This window comes from Syngnathus typhle, linkage group LG19, assembly GCF_033458585.1.
Source record: "Syngnathus typhle isolate RoL2023-S1 ecotype Sweden linkage group LG19, RoL_Styp_1.0, whole genome shotgun sequence".
Classification (NCBI taxonomy): Eukaryota; Metazoa; Chordata; class Actinopteri; order Syngnathiformes; family Syngnathidae; genus Syngnathus; species Syngnathus typhle.
In genome coordinates this window covers 4,065,726-4,078,488 of record NC_083756.1, presented here as the reverse complement: position 1 = coordinate 4,078,488, position 12,763 = coordinate 4,065,726, and the positions used below count along the sequence as shown (strand labels likewise).

At 51.2% G+C, this 12,763-nt stretch overlaps 2 protein-coding genes and 1 long non-coding RNA gene across 3 annotated transcripts in view; 1 reads left to right on the top strand and 2 right to left on the bottom strand.

Annotated features, from left to right (window-relative positions):
* LOC133143725 (cadherin-6-like) overlaps window positions 1-5,954 on the top strand; it is a 28,630-nt gene extending 22,676 nt beyond the window's left edge. Inside the window, exons 7-12 of the mRNA XM_061265849.1 lie at window positions 495-748; window positions 2,279-2,415; window positions 2,571-2,686; window positions 2,772-2,889; window positions 2,964-3,215; window positions 3,754-5,954. Of these exons, the coding sequence (XP_061121833.1) occupies window positions 495-748; window positions 2,279-2,415; window positions 2,571-2,686; window positions 2,772-2,889; window positions 2,964-3,215; window positions 3,754-4,256 (1,380 nt within the window). The 3' untranslated portion in view covers window positions 4,257-5,954. The remainder of the gene's footprint in view (window positions 1-494; window positions 749-2,278; window positions 2,416-2,570; window positions 2,687-2,771; window positions 2,890-2,963; window positions 3,216-3,753) is intronic.
* Window positions 622-2,435, bottom strand: LOC133143726 (uncharacterized). The gene is made up of 3 exons (XR_009710472.1): window positions 2,304-2,435; window positions 2,130-2,220; window positions 622-763 (listed from the first exon to the last, which is right to left on the bottom strand). It is a non-coding gene; the product is annotated as an uncharacterized LOC133143726 (long non-coding RNA).
* A 218-nt stretch (window positions 5,955-6,172) lies between the features above and the next one.
* The window catches only part of drosha (drosha ribonuclease III), a 43,661-nt gene continuing 37,070 nt past the window's right edge, over window positions 6,173-12,763 (bottom strand). Inside the window, exons 27-32 of the mRNA XM_061265847.1 lie at window positions 12,246-12,387; window positions 11,306-11,388; window positions 10,112-10,215; window positions 9,204-9,296; window positions 8,667-8,713; window positions 6,173-6,479 (exon numbers count right to left, since the gene is read on the bottom strand). Of these exons, the coding sequence (XP_061121831.1) occupies window positions 6,349-6,479; window positions 8,667-8,713; window positions 9,204-9,296; window positions 10,112-10,215; window positions 11,306-11,388; window positions 12,246-12,387 (600 nt within the window). The 3' untranslated portion in view covers window positions 6,173-6,348. The remainder of the gene's footprint in view (window positions 6,480-8,666; window positions 8,714-9,203; window positions 9,297-10,111; window positions 10,216-11,305; window positions 11,389-12,245; window positions 12,388-12,763) is intronic.

Sequence of the window (12,763 nt, the reverse complement as noted above, 5' to 3'; positions counted from 1 at the left end):
TTGCATTTTTATTCTTTTGCTCGGACGTGAGAGCACCGGGACATAATTGCCCTCTGTTGCCATGGCGACACTACGGGCAGCGCATGCTCGCGTGTGTCCCTGCACCTCAACCCGCTAATTAAACTAGTTGGTGGAGTGGGAATAAGTCCCATCTGGACCTTGAAAGATGCCAAATAAAGGACGTGCCAAGAGTGCCTGCAGTTACCTCCACCAGGGAGCTTGTGTTTACATCTGTTTGTCACACGGATTTGGAAGGGAATTCAGAAAGAAAGAAATTTGTGCATATTTCCCGTTGAGAGAATGAGGTCAGATTAAGGGGCTCAAAGAACGGTCCGTGATATTCAGTTCAACTCATCCAGCATTTATTGGGAGTCCTGGAGTATTTAGTGCGGCGGCTCAAGTACGGAATCAAATGAAACATCAGCCGGCAAACAGCAAACGCATTTCTGATGGGTTCTTCTCAAGACGTCAGCTAACGTTGTTTTTTTCCCCAGCCACTGGACTTTGAGCGCAAACGTCAATTCAGCTTCCGGGTTCAAGTGGAGAACCTCCACGTCAATCCTCGCTTCTTCTCCATGGGGCCCTTCCGGGACGAAGCGTCCATCAAAGTAACGGTGGAAGACGTGGACGAGCCGCCCGTCTTCGAGCGCGCCAGCTACTTGATGGAGGTCCGCGAGGACGCCGCCCCCAACACAATCATCGGAAGCGTCAGCGCCTCGGACCCGGACGGCAAGCGGAGTCCTATCAGGTAGTCCCTCAATTCCTACGTCATCATAGAAAACGCAGGTTGGAGAAGTCAAAATACGAGCAAATCGAATGTGCTTCCATTCGCTGGCAGGATTTTTGTAAATCCAACCTCAATGCTGCCTCCGCAGTTACATGGAGGCACTGCAATATTTGGCTGAGGTCCGTAAATTTCTTAGAGACACAGAAGATGGCCGTGTGCACGTCTCTATGCATAATTTAATTGAGAAGTGTGACTGAACCCTCGAGGGGAAATTCCGTCAAATAATTCAATAAAAATTCAATGAATCAGTGAGTCATTAAAATGAAAAGTGCGCCCAAATAAAGGCTTCAGAAGGACACGACTGACTTAGAGTTCACTGACTTCAGGAAATAGGGGAGAAGGAGGGGGGGGGAGGGGGCTGCACTCGGCAATCTTCGGCTTTTTCTTTTTTATGATGCACTGAGGGAGTTGGCTCTCAAGGTTGAAGTTCTCACACTTTATTGCAAGTGTCAAATAGGATATGATTCTTTTTTTATCGGCCATCATCAGCAGGCTAGCTGGCCCGTGGCATTTGGGGTGGGGTGGGGGGGGGGGGGGTCTGGGCCTGCGGCGCTTGGGGAGGGGACGGCTGCCTGGCGCAGAGGACCTTATCTTTATTACGAGGATGACGAGCGAGGCTTAAGAAACCACACTCGTCTCCCACTTTGAAAAATTTCACTTTTGCTTCTTTCGAGTCGTTTTCTTTATCGGCTCGCTCGCACTGGTGTCACAGAGTTGGCTTCTGTTTCATCATTCGCACTTGAACAAAGCTATCACGCTGACCTTTTGCACCGATCGGCTCACTAACATGTTGCTTGGGGGATGAATAGATAGGACATAGCACATACGATTTCAATTCAAGCATCCATCTTGTTCTCTAACTGCTGTTTTATTTTTTAAATTCGGAGGTCCATTTTCCCTCCCAACATTAAAATGATAGAAATAAGTGGACTGCATAACTAACCCGTTGGAGTGTGCGTGTGCGTTTCCAGCCGCTCGGTAATTGAAGCATCCCGTTTGGAATTTGCAAGCGTTTAAGCGGCGGAGGCAGCAAAGTGTTGATGAAGTCTTTTGCGCAGCTCCATTTGGACTTGTAAAAAGCAATTTGCGCCCTGCTCAACAAACATGGCCTCTCCTTTCAAAGATGACTCTATGCAAACAAAGTCTCTCGTTTTTTGTTTTTTGTTTTTTTTTTCCCCCTTGTATTCTCGCTTCTCCGCTCGGAAATCGGCAGGGAGAAAAGAAAAGGCAAGGTTGTGTGAATCACAAGGGGACATCATATGGGACAAAGGGATTTTGGAATATCTTTGCTATAAAAATGTTAAGGTGGCAGGGTGAAAAGTAGTTAGCATGTTTAACTCACAGTTCAGAAGTTCAAGGTTGGAATCTGTGCTCTGCCGTTGACTGGCAACTGACTTCACGACAACGTCGGCTGTCCTCGACTCCAGCTCGTGCTGAAAAAAAATAATTGAATTATTTTTGTCTACTTTTCTAACTGGCTTTCTGCGGCAGGTACGCAATCGACCGGTTCACCGACTTGGACCGCGTGTTCGGCGTCCACGCCGTCAACGGCTCCGTGTTCCTCCTTCGGGAGCTGGACCGTGAGGAGAACGCCTGGCACAACATCTCAGTCATTGCCTCCGAGTTTAGTGAGTAGGACCTTCAGAAAGACTCGATGATTAAAAGAGACGAGGCCACTATTGCCGACACTTCGGCATATGGTGGGAATTCGACGTAAAATACCGCGGGGAAGGCTCGTGCCACAGTATAAAACGTCCTCCCAACAAGTTTGTGCATTTGGCAGACCACCTACATCAGATGAGCCCCGTGTCGATCAGAGTTCTGGACGTCAACGACAACGCGCCCACCTTCGCCACCAACTATGAGACGTTTGTGTGCGAGAACGCCAAAGCTAACCAGGTGGGTACGCTGCAGAAAAGAAGAGGCCCCGAGGTTGATCCCTGAGGGACACCCATATTCTTACCCATGTTCATTGTGGTTCCAGAGAATCCAGACGGTGAGCGCCAAAGACCCGGACGAGCCAGTAGGAGGACATCGTTTTTTCTTCAGTCTGCCCCAGGAAGTTAGCGGCAAGGCCAACTTCTCAGTCCGCGACAATAAAGGTAGGCCGCCATCCATCTTCTCTTGTTTCGCGAAAAGAGCTCGTTGTAGCAGTCGCAAATTTGCGTGTTTTCAGACAACACGGCGTGGATCCTGACGCGAAGGAACAGCTACAGCAGCCTACTGAAGAGCGTCTACCACGTGCCAGTGGTCATCTCGGACAACGGGTACCCCGTGCAGAGCAGCACCAACACGCTGACGGTGCGCGTGTGCACGTGCGACCGCGAAGGCAATATGAAGCTGTGCAACGCCGAGGCGCTCACGGCAAGGGCCGGGCTCAGCACCGGGGCGCTGGTGGCCATCTTGCTCTGCGTCATGATCCTGCTTCGTGAGTACACAGCACACTTGGGTCAATGCTGACCGCATCCACAAAAGGAAAAGTTTAAAAAAAAAAAAAAAAGCGAAGTCAGAGTCTTGTGAGAATTATAATTTATCTATTTTTAAGTCAATCTTTTTCCAAGAGTAATTGTGGGTGGGATTAACATTAACTATAAATTAAGAGTAGAAATAAAAAATAAAAAGATTAGTGCACACCCACATGGTGTTCTCATGAGCAATCAAGATTTAAGCGCGGCAGCTTTTTTTTTTCTTAAAAAAAAAAAAAACATCATAAATATTGATAGCGTGTGCAGTAGTTGAGCAGAACTAAGATGTTCCGTGTTTGACTCGTACTCATCAGAGGAGCGCTTTGTTCAATTGTGATGTTGGAGCAGCGGCAGCCTGACAAATCCATAATGCATCCTGGCGCTCGCTCGATGTACAAAGTCCTCAAACATCAGTGAGCGCTCACCAGAGTCGCCACATCAACAAGCCAAGCGTCCTGCGGGACTGGCAGCCGCTCTGAGTTTGTTCTGTTGTGCCCGCAGTGATCGTGGTACTGTTTGCCGCCTTGAGGAGGCAACGCAAGAAGGAGCCTCTGATCATCTCCAAAGAGGACGTGCGGGATAACGTGGTCAGCTACAACGACGAGGGTGGCGGCGAGGAGGACACGCAGGCCTTCGACATCGGCACGCTGCGCAACCCGGAGGCCATCGAGGACGGCAAGCAGAGGCGGGACATCGTGCCCGAGACCTACTACCCGCCCGTGCGCCGGCCCGCGCCTCCCCCGGCGCGGGACAACAACGGCGACGTGCGGGACTTCATCAACCAGAAGATCCAGGACAACGACGTGGACCCCACGGCGCCGCCTTACGACTCGCTGGCCACGTACGCCTACGAGGGCAGCGGCTCGGTGGCCGAATCGCTCAGCTCGCTGGAGTCGGCCACTACCGAGGGCGAGCAGGACTACAACTACCTGAGCGAGTGGGGCCCGCGTTTTAAGAAACTGGCCGACATGTACGGCGCCGACGACAGCGACCGGGATTCCTAACGACGTGTCGCCGCGTTGCGTGGCGGGAGGATGTACGGGCGAAGCCTTTGGAGCCTTGTGTGTCCCGTCCAGTGTTAGGACAGGGGTGTCCAAACTGCGGGCTGAGGGCTGTTTGATTTGCAAACGCGGCTTGAAAAATTCTTATTTTACGAGAGACTGATCTTGCGTTGCTTCTGAATGTGAAGATGAGAGGGGGCTGATTTATTCTCGCCCCAAAATCCTGAAAAATCACATTCAGCAGAAAGCTGTGACATGGCACAAATTGCTTGATGGAATAGTCTTGGCGTGTTGAATAATGTCCAAGTGCTCTGGCATTCTTGGATTTTTCTGCCCTCCATAGAAACAGTTTGGACACCCCTGTGTTAGGGTCACGCCCGCATATATCTACCGCTGTTTTTTTGTTGTTTTTGTCGTGCGGCTGCCTGCGACAGACGCTGTGCGATGGCGTCCTTTTCAGTGTTTCTGCGCCAAACTCCCGCTGCATATATTGTGATCTTCTGCTTGTGTACGTTACGAGACAACACACTGTACAGCCACTTCCTACATTTTGATCATCTCACAGCGCCCCCTAGCCTTTAGGAGCGGCGCTGTCATCACGCTTGAAAGGCGCCGAGTTGCGGTCCACTTTGTCACGACTCGCGGGCGACTAAAGCCAAGAAAATGTTTTTTCCTCAATGTCCTCAGCTTTGTTGCGTCTGTGTTTGATGAAGGCATCTGCACTCTTGTTGGTTGCTGAACTTTAATTCAAAAGGCTTCTCTTTTTAATCATGGTGTTAGTACAGTGGTTCTCAAATTCTTGATGACAAGTACCAGCTCCACAAAACACTTGAATCCCACCATCAAGATTTGAAAACAAGCAGTGAGGACAAAGATGATTTCCCAGGGGACACGCCCACCAAAGATATAAATAGGACTCTCAAAATGAAGAAGCCTTTTGGATTAAAGGTTGAAACGTCTTCAACAACCAAGAGGTTGTCGCCATTCAACTTGTGCAGATGATGGAGAATCAAGTCGCTTTCACAGACTTGATCTGATCTTTCCTGAGGACGAGCCAGATCGTCCACCGAGGAAGCGGTCCAGATTCTGATGATGGACCTTGTAGACCTTGTTTTTGGTACAAAAAAAAAAGAACACCAACGACCCAGTCGTGTGGCAGGCACCGAGTCCTGACTGCAGCTTTCGTTTCCTTCGGCCTTTTTCCACAAAACGCTCGTCAATGAGCCTTTTAACCTTGGGTGTCGACGGCTAACAAGGAGCTGAAAGAGATTCCTCAGCTCATAGTAGCAAGTTAACGGAAAAAAAAAAAAAGTGACCGCCTTAAAGAAACGGTACGATCCAAGCAGATGACGGAAGAAAGAAAACTGCGAGAATGAAGCAGACACGCGCGCTACTTTAGCATTAGCCACGCGGCCAAGCAACACAGTGGGCGTTTTGTTACGTGGAGTGTTCAGCACGTGGTCATTTGGGTCCCCCCCCTCCCCCCTCCCGATGCAAACGCGGCGCCATCAAGTAGACGTGTGCTTGTCGATGTGTAGACGCCGTTGGGCCGTTGGTGACAACCGTGGTGGAGTCTCTGTGAGCGTAGAAAACGTATCGGGAGGGCTCGCCGTAGCCCGGCGGGCCTCCGTCAATTCTGCTTTGTACGTGACATTTTGTACTGGATATTTATATGACACGATTAAATATCTTCTAAATCTGCCTCCTCTGCTTACGTCGAAGCGCTCGGGACGTTTAAGCTCGAGTTGAAATACTTATAGGTGGAAAAACAATAAGGTGAGTCAAAACATTTTCAAGAGGTCACATTTTTTGGGAATCGGAGATGCGAGTCAACTTTCCGAAGACTTCTTCTCGGCCATTTGGCCTGTTAAACTTTCGGCAGCAGTCAACTTGGATTATTGACTTGATTTGCAGACATCTTCATTATCATTCGATTTATTTACGTCCACATTCAAGCTTAAAAACATTTAGTTTGGGTGTGGTGGCTGCGCTCGCTCCTGCTGCGCAAAAACGGCATTAGGCTAAAAAAGCAGTGTCCGTGTCTTTTTGGGTTTCTCACACATTTGGGCGCCAAAACAAACACGGCCCGGGCGCCTCACTTCCTGCCGGCGTGGGGCTCGTCGGCGTCCTTCTCCTGGCGCTCGCGCTGGCGTCTCATCTCCTTCAGCTCCTGCCGGTACTTGCGCTCGATGAAGCGCTTCTGATGGGCCATCTGCGGGAAGTTATCTGCCGCGGCGAGAGAGAACAGAGACGAGGGTGACCGAGAGGAACGTGCCGAAATGAAAAAAAAAAGAAAAATCAGAAAGAGCTGTTAAGCGGCGCTCTCACTTTGGTCCAGTGAGCAAAAAGATTGGAGGCGGCGCCGCCACCTTGTTCTTTGCTTATTAATGACGGCGCCGTGAAATTAGACGAGCTTGTTTGGTGTCAGACATCATTAATTAACAAGGGAAGACTTCTTCATTCGCCGCATGATGTCGTCATGCCGTTCCGTGCTCTTGAAGAGGACCAACATTTTGGAGGCGATTTTCCATCCAAATCGATGACCACGTGCGAAGGTGAAACTCGGCTGAGCTGACAACAACTCACGTGAGCGTCGAGGAAATAAGTCCGCACGGAGAAATAGGCCACACGGCAAGTCTGGAAATGAGACTCGAAAGCTGGGCCTAAGAACGCCGAGGCACTATGCTGCCCCCACTAGCTTGATAGCTGATAAAAACAAATAATGGCCGTACTTCATTCCCGAGACGATAAACGCGTGTGGGCAAGAAAGGAGAAAAGCTCCGTCTTTCTCCACTAGCGCTGCCGCAAGTCGGTCGACACGCCAAAGACACGCAGGGCAAAAGCACGACAAGCACAACGCAGGGATTGACTTCCACGGCAGAGGGCAAACAAAGAGCGATCCTCCGCAATCGGCGGTGCCGGCCTTACATCAGCCGCTTTCATCTGCAGATCAGGAGCTTGGCTGCCAACGCGCCTGCCTCGGGGCTGACACGGAGACGCCGCCCCTTTTGCGTCCGTCACCGCATTGTCGGGAAATGAGCGGGCGAGCCGTGAACCGCAGCGGCTTAAGCATCTCGTGTGATTTTCACGGCATCTTAAGTCGGAGAGAGCCCGAGGGGCTCGCCGCGATCGGGCGCCAACGCCTTCCCCTGATGCCAGAATAGCTCGCGTAGCTCGCCGCTCTTGGCGCAGTGTGCCGCTCGTCGCTTCGCCTACAAGTCCGATCTTTGTTTTTTTCGCAGCCGTTGCCTATTTTGAGGCTCGTCGCTCTCGGCGGGCCTTCGGAGCTCTCGCCTTCGGAGCTCTCCGGCCGTCCGCCTCCGTTTGTTTGCGCTCACGTTGCTGTCGGTCCATGGCCCGGTTAACATTTAATTCCGCCCTGACGGGTGCGGGCAGCACACGTCAAAACACGGTCCGTCAAAGTACGATATATGGATCGGCGGCGCCACCGGTGGACCGGCTGAGCGCGCGCACACGCACGAAATATAGAGAAAGGCCCGTTTAATGAGCCCGCAGCTGTCGGCCTCTTCTTCATCCCCGTCTTCTACCTTTGACATGGCCGCGGTGGCATATCCTGTCAGCCGGCGAAAAACTGGAGTCCGACTCAGACGGCTTAAATAAAACATGGAAATGAATCCTGATACGCCGAGCAGCCATGTTTGGGTCGATCCGGCGTGTAAGGTGAGGCGGACGTCGGCTCCCCCGGTGACAGCGAAACTCGTGTCCTTGATTAGAGACGCTTTCCTGACAAATGACGCCTCAAACAACACGAGCGCACACAAACGATGCTGTAACATTGCGCAACAACAATCTTAGCAGGGTGGCTACTTCTGCTACTTCGGTGGTGTTGCTAAATGATGAGCGCTAATATCACGCTGTCATGTTTAAGCGTGGCCCGACTCTGAAAGGAACGCACGGCGGGAAGGGAGCGCAGGCAAACGGCATCAATCAAACGCGGCTTGAGGCCTCATTTAACAAGACAAATCCACTCAGACCTTGACCTCTGTTTGGGCCGCGTGCACCGGCAGCTCATTAGCGACTCGCCGTGTTAATAATTCAAGCAAACAAAGATGAAACGTGTGACATCACGTTTGTGCTTGCCGCGCTCCGAGAGCTCTCTTTTCGAGAGCGCGGATGGTCAAGTCGGTCCAACGGTACAGTCCCGAAATCTTAGCCGTAGCCGTAAAGATAAGTGCAGTAAAAGTCTCCAATTAATATTAAAAAAAAAATATATATATATATATATATATATATATATATATATATATATACAAAATGGCTTATCGCAAAATAATTTACACTTCGTTGACTTTTGGGGAAAACTGGAAAAACTTGACGGCCTAAACCGGCACTTTAAAAATGTCACACGCACTCAACAAAAGTGTGTGTGTGTGTGTGTGCCAAAAAACTCACATTTGTTAAGTGCGTCCATGGCAGCTCCCATTTCGGCCTGCTGGATGCTGCAAGAAGAAAACGGAAAATGTTTAGCAGATTGTAAACAAGGTGCTTCTTCTTTGCTGGGGAAAAATGGCAGCAGGTCTCGAAAGGCTGATTTTGTGCATTTCCGGGAGCCCGGCGGAAAGACGAAGCCAAGTCGGGCCGGCTGCTCTCGCCATCTGCCCGCCGCTCCTGTTTCTCCATAACGCAATTTACGTCAAATCAATAATGAATCGATTCATTTTCATTGTGCATAACGTGTCTCCCCGCAGAATGGGGCCGACGAGGGCTTAATTGGCGTAATAAACGGCGGCGCTTACTCTGCGGCCCATTAGGAAGGAGACGGAGGAGGCGGGAAGGAGGAAGTCGGTTGGGAGTAAGTCTCCGGTCCTCACCTTCAACCTCATAGGCGGAGCTACGCAATCCTTCCCGCTTTCCAAGAGCACGGCTCTTGGCTTTGAAACGGGGCTCCAAACTAAGGCAAGCTAAGTCGCGGCGCTTGCACTGACTGACCTGGGTCCTTTTCCGCAGCCGATGCGCTCGCCCTTGAAGTAGACGGCCACGGTGTAGGTGCGAGCGTGCGACGGCCCCACCGTCTGCAGCGTCCTGGGAAAAAAAAAAAAACACACAAAGGCCAAAACGGGCACGGTCAGCCGAGCTCCGTCGTCACACAACGCAAAAGGTGTGAAGACGCCGGCGGGAGGAAAAAAGGAAAGAGTCGTCAGTTACGCTGCTTCTTCTGCACGAAATAAACTCAGGCGATGTTTGAAATGTTAACATTTCCATAAACAGGCACCGCGCGGCCACCTGAATTATTCAGGCCTAATTGACTAATTGGAGGAGTGGGGGCAATCAATTTCGAATGCAACCTGGTTGCTTATGACACCCGCTCAATAATTCAAATGCCGCGTCAGCACAAAACTAGCCTCTACATTAGTTTCAAAGCGGCCTTAAAAGCACATTTTAAGTCCCGAATGTCGTTTTGCGGCCATAACGCTTGTTGGAAAGGGCGTTCAGGACGAAGGCCGAAATCAAAGCTCTTCAAATCCCCCTTTTTCAAATAAGGAACAAACTTGAGTCTCTCACAATGCTTTAAAACCCCAAGAGCCGAGTTTGAAAGCAGAACTTGGGAGCCTCGTAGTTGACGAAATGCAATTTGACGGAGCGAGCATAAACCGCGTTTGTCCATCACCATGGCAACAAATCGGCGGCGACAGCAGCGCTCAGAAAGCGTCGGTTTTGTCAAGCAACGCCTTGACCTTTTCCCCCCAAGGGATGGGAGGGGTATTGTTTGATCAAAGCAACAGGGACCTTCATCATACAAAAGCCTTTTTGTACTTGTTTGGCAGCTCCGTTTAAAAAAAAAAATGTTTTGTTGAATAACTCACTGAAGATTTGTTGTGTGCTTTTTGAGGTCTTACTTGTAGAGCGGAATGTCGGGCTCCTTGCCCTCCGTCCTGAGCGTCAGGCAACACTGCTGCAGCTGCGACTTGGGGTCATTCCAGTCCTGATTGAGAATAAACTCCTGCAAGACACCGGCACGAGGCCAGCAGGGGGAAAGCTTCATCACGGGGGCCTCGCTTTCCACACGCAAGAAATAACCAAGGCTTTTAGTTCATTTCTGCCCCGCAACCGAGAGCGGGACAAGTCGGCGGCTACTTAAGACAAAAGCCAATCGGCGTCCAGAAATTCGAAGGAAGCGGGCGGGAAGCTCCCAGGTGTGCCGCCCCGATCCATTTCCCTTCTCCAGGGGGGACTTCTAAAAGCTCTTCCATTAACAGCCCAGCCGAGCCGCCTTGTCATAAAAAGGCCGCAACTGTCTGCCGCTTTTCATTTCCCACAAAGAGTGCTTCTGCTGCCTGCCCTCTCGCTTTATCGCTCGCAACCTCTCAGACGTTGCCTCGGCGCACTTTGTTTCCCCTTTTCCTCCTCGCCACTTCCTGGTCTCTGGGGGCGGCACGTGGCAGATCGGACGACGTTGGCTCCGTGCGCAAGTGCGGGGAAAACGAAAAGGTCATTAAGAAGGCGGGCCCCTTCCTTGCGTCTCTCTTTCCGCCCAAATTGGATGAAACGCGCAACTTTTTCTCTTTTAAGTGGAAATGAGGCGACGGCGATGCGGAGCCGGCCTCATCCAGAGTCCGGGATTCTCCTCCCTGGAGAAGCTCGCCGAGACGGCAATTAGGTCGGCGCATCAGACGGCGGCGGAGGTGTCACAGTCGGAGGCGGCCTCCGCTGGCACTCGTGCGTGGCGCTCGGTCCCCAACGTCTGGGTTCCGGACAAAACGCGACGTGAGTAGCTGAGGATTTTCAACGTCCAGCTTATATCTTATTAATGTGATTTTGTCCCACGAAAGGGGGGCTCGTCTCGCACGGCACACCAAAGCACTCTTGTGAATCAATGGCGAGGAAGGCGACTAACAAGCCGATAGCAGATTCCCCACACCGTTGCGATCCCCGTCGAGAATGACTAAAATAGCGATCTGGGCGCCGCACGGAGCCTGTGCGTCAATGCTCGCGCCATTAGGCCAACGCCATTAAGCCCCTCACCCAATTGGTCGCTCTCAGCGGCTCATTGATCAGGCGCCGGCGGTGGAAGGCTATCACGAGGCGCTCACCTTCAGTCGAGGGAAGAAGCAGACGTTCATGAAGGTGTGCACGAATTCCAGGTCCTTGTCGATGTAGAGTGCTGCGATGAAAGCTGCAAGAGAAGATGGCAAAGATGTTTCTTGCAGGGCTTTCGCTGCCAAAGATGGAAACTGCCGCCCCCGCCAAAGATGGTGGGATTCCGCTACCGGGGGGGAACAGAGCCACAAAGGATGGCTTGTCTTTGCTTGTGATGGGTGGAATGCGATTGTTGATAACGTCGGAGCAAGTTGAAGCGTTTCGATCGAAGTTCAAAGCGGAGTCAGATTGTACGGCCTACTTGAAAGGGAAGCTGCATTTAGCCATTAGAAGAAGGATGGGTAATATTTGAGGCGGTGCCGCGTGCCCAGCGAGGTCTCCTTCCCGCTCGGCGGGAGATTCGTAGGTGTTTTGTTTGCATCCTTTCCCGCGTGGCTGATAGCGACTTTCCCTCTGGCTGCACTTGCCCAGAGATTGCTTCTCAGCAGGGCGCCTGATGACGGCCTTTCTCCTCGCCTTTCGCAGGGACCGTGGGAGAACATCTATAATAAGCTCGGTACGGCATGATGAAAAAGTGTTTGCTGATGCGCCTGTATTTTATTCCCACTCCAAAGACAAAGTATTTTTAGACAGCGCGTCATTAGCGCGATTGCTCGTTTTGCGCAATTGTAAAGGAAAGCAAGACAACTAACAACGGCGTCTCACACGCGGTAAAAAACGAAACAAGACTTCTCATCAGCGGCATAAATTGGGCATTTATTTGTCCGCGAATCACCCGCCGCATCTCCTTTATTGCGCCGGCCAAATCGTTTTGAGTCGCACTCGACGAGTGGAAAAAAAAAATGGAGTAATGAATGCATGGAAGCCTTCCTGTCGCACACGATGGAATAAAGTTGTCGCTTGCAAACTGTGTGTCTGTGTGCGTGTACGTACACTCCAGCAAGTCAGCCAAGGTCTTGGTCCGGAGCGCCACGGGCCGCTTGGTTTTGTCGTTGGTGATGGCGAACTCTTGCATGCCCAGTTCCTCCGCCACTTTGGCCTGCGTGCGGTTGTTGACCAGCGAGCTGCGCAGAAGCTACCACAAAACACACGGGCGATTACGATAAAGCAACTCGGATCCAGTTTGGAGTTGCAAAATGACATCGCTCGCAGCGGACAACGTGGCGTTCTAAAGTAGCCCGGAGGAATTTTCTGCCAACTTGGCCTTGGTGTCGACCGGCTCGGCTCCTGAATCGGGGAAAGGTGCGCGAGCGGAAGAGTCGAACAACGCTTTGCGTGAAATAATTCATCACTGACAGAAATGGTAATTCACCATTAAATGTTTTGCATGGCTCTAGTAAATATTGCATGCTTGACTCGCGGCAGAGCGGACGGCGTCGTGTTCTGCCGTGTTGCGCGCCCCCAAAAGGAAAAAAAAAAAAAAAAAACACAAACATGTTAAATATAGCTGC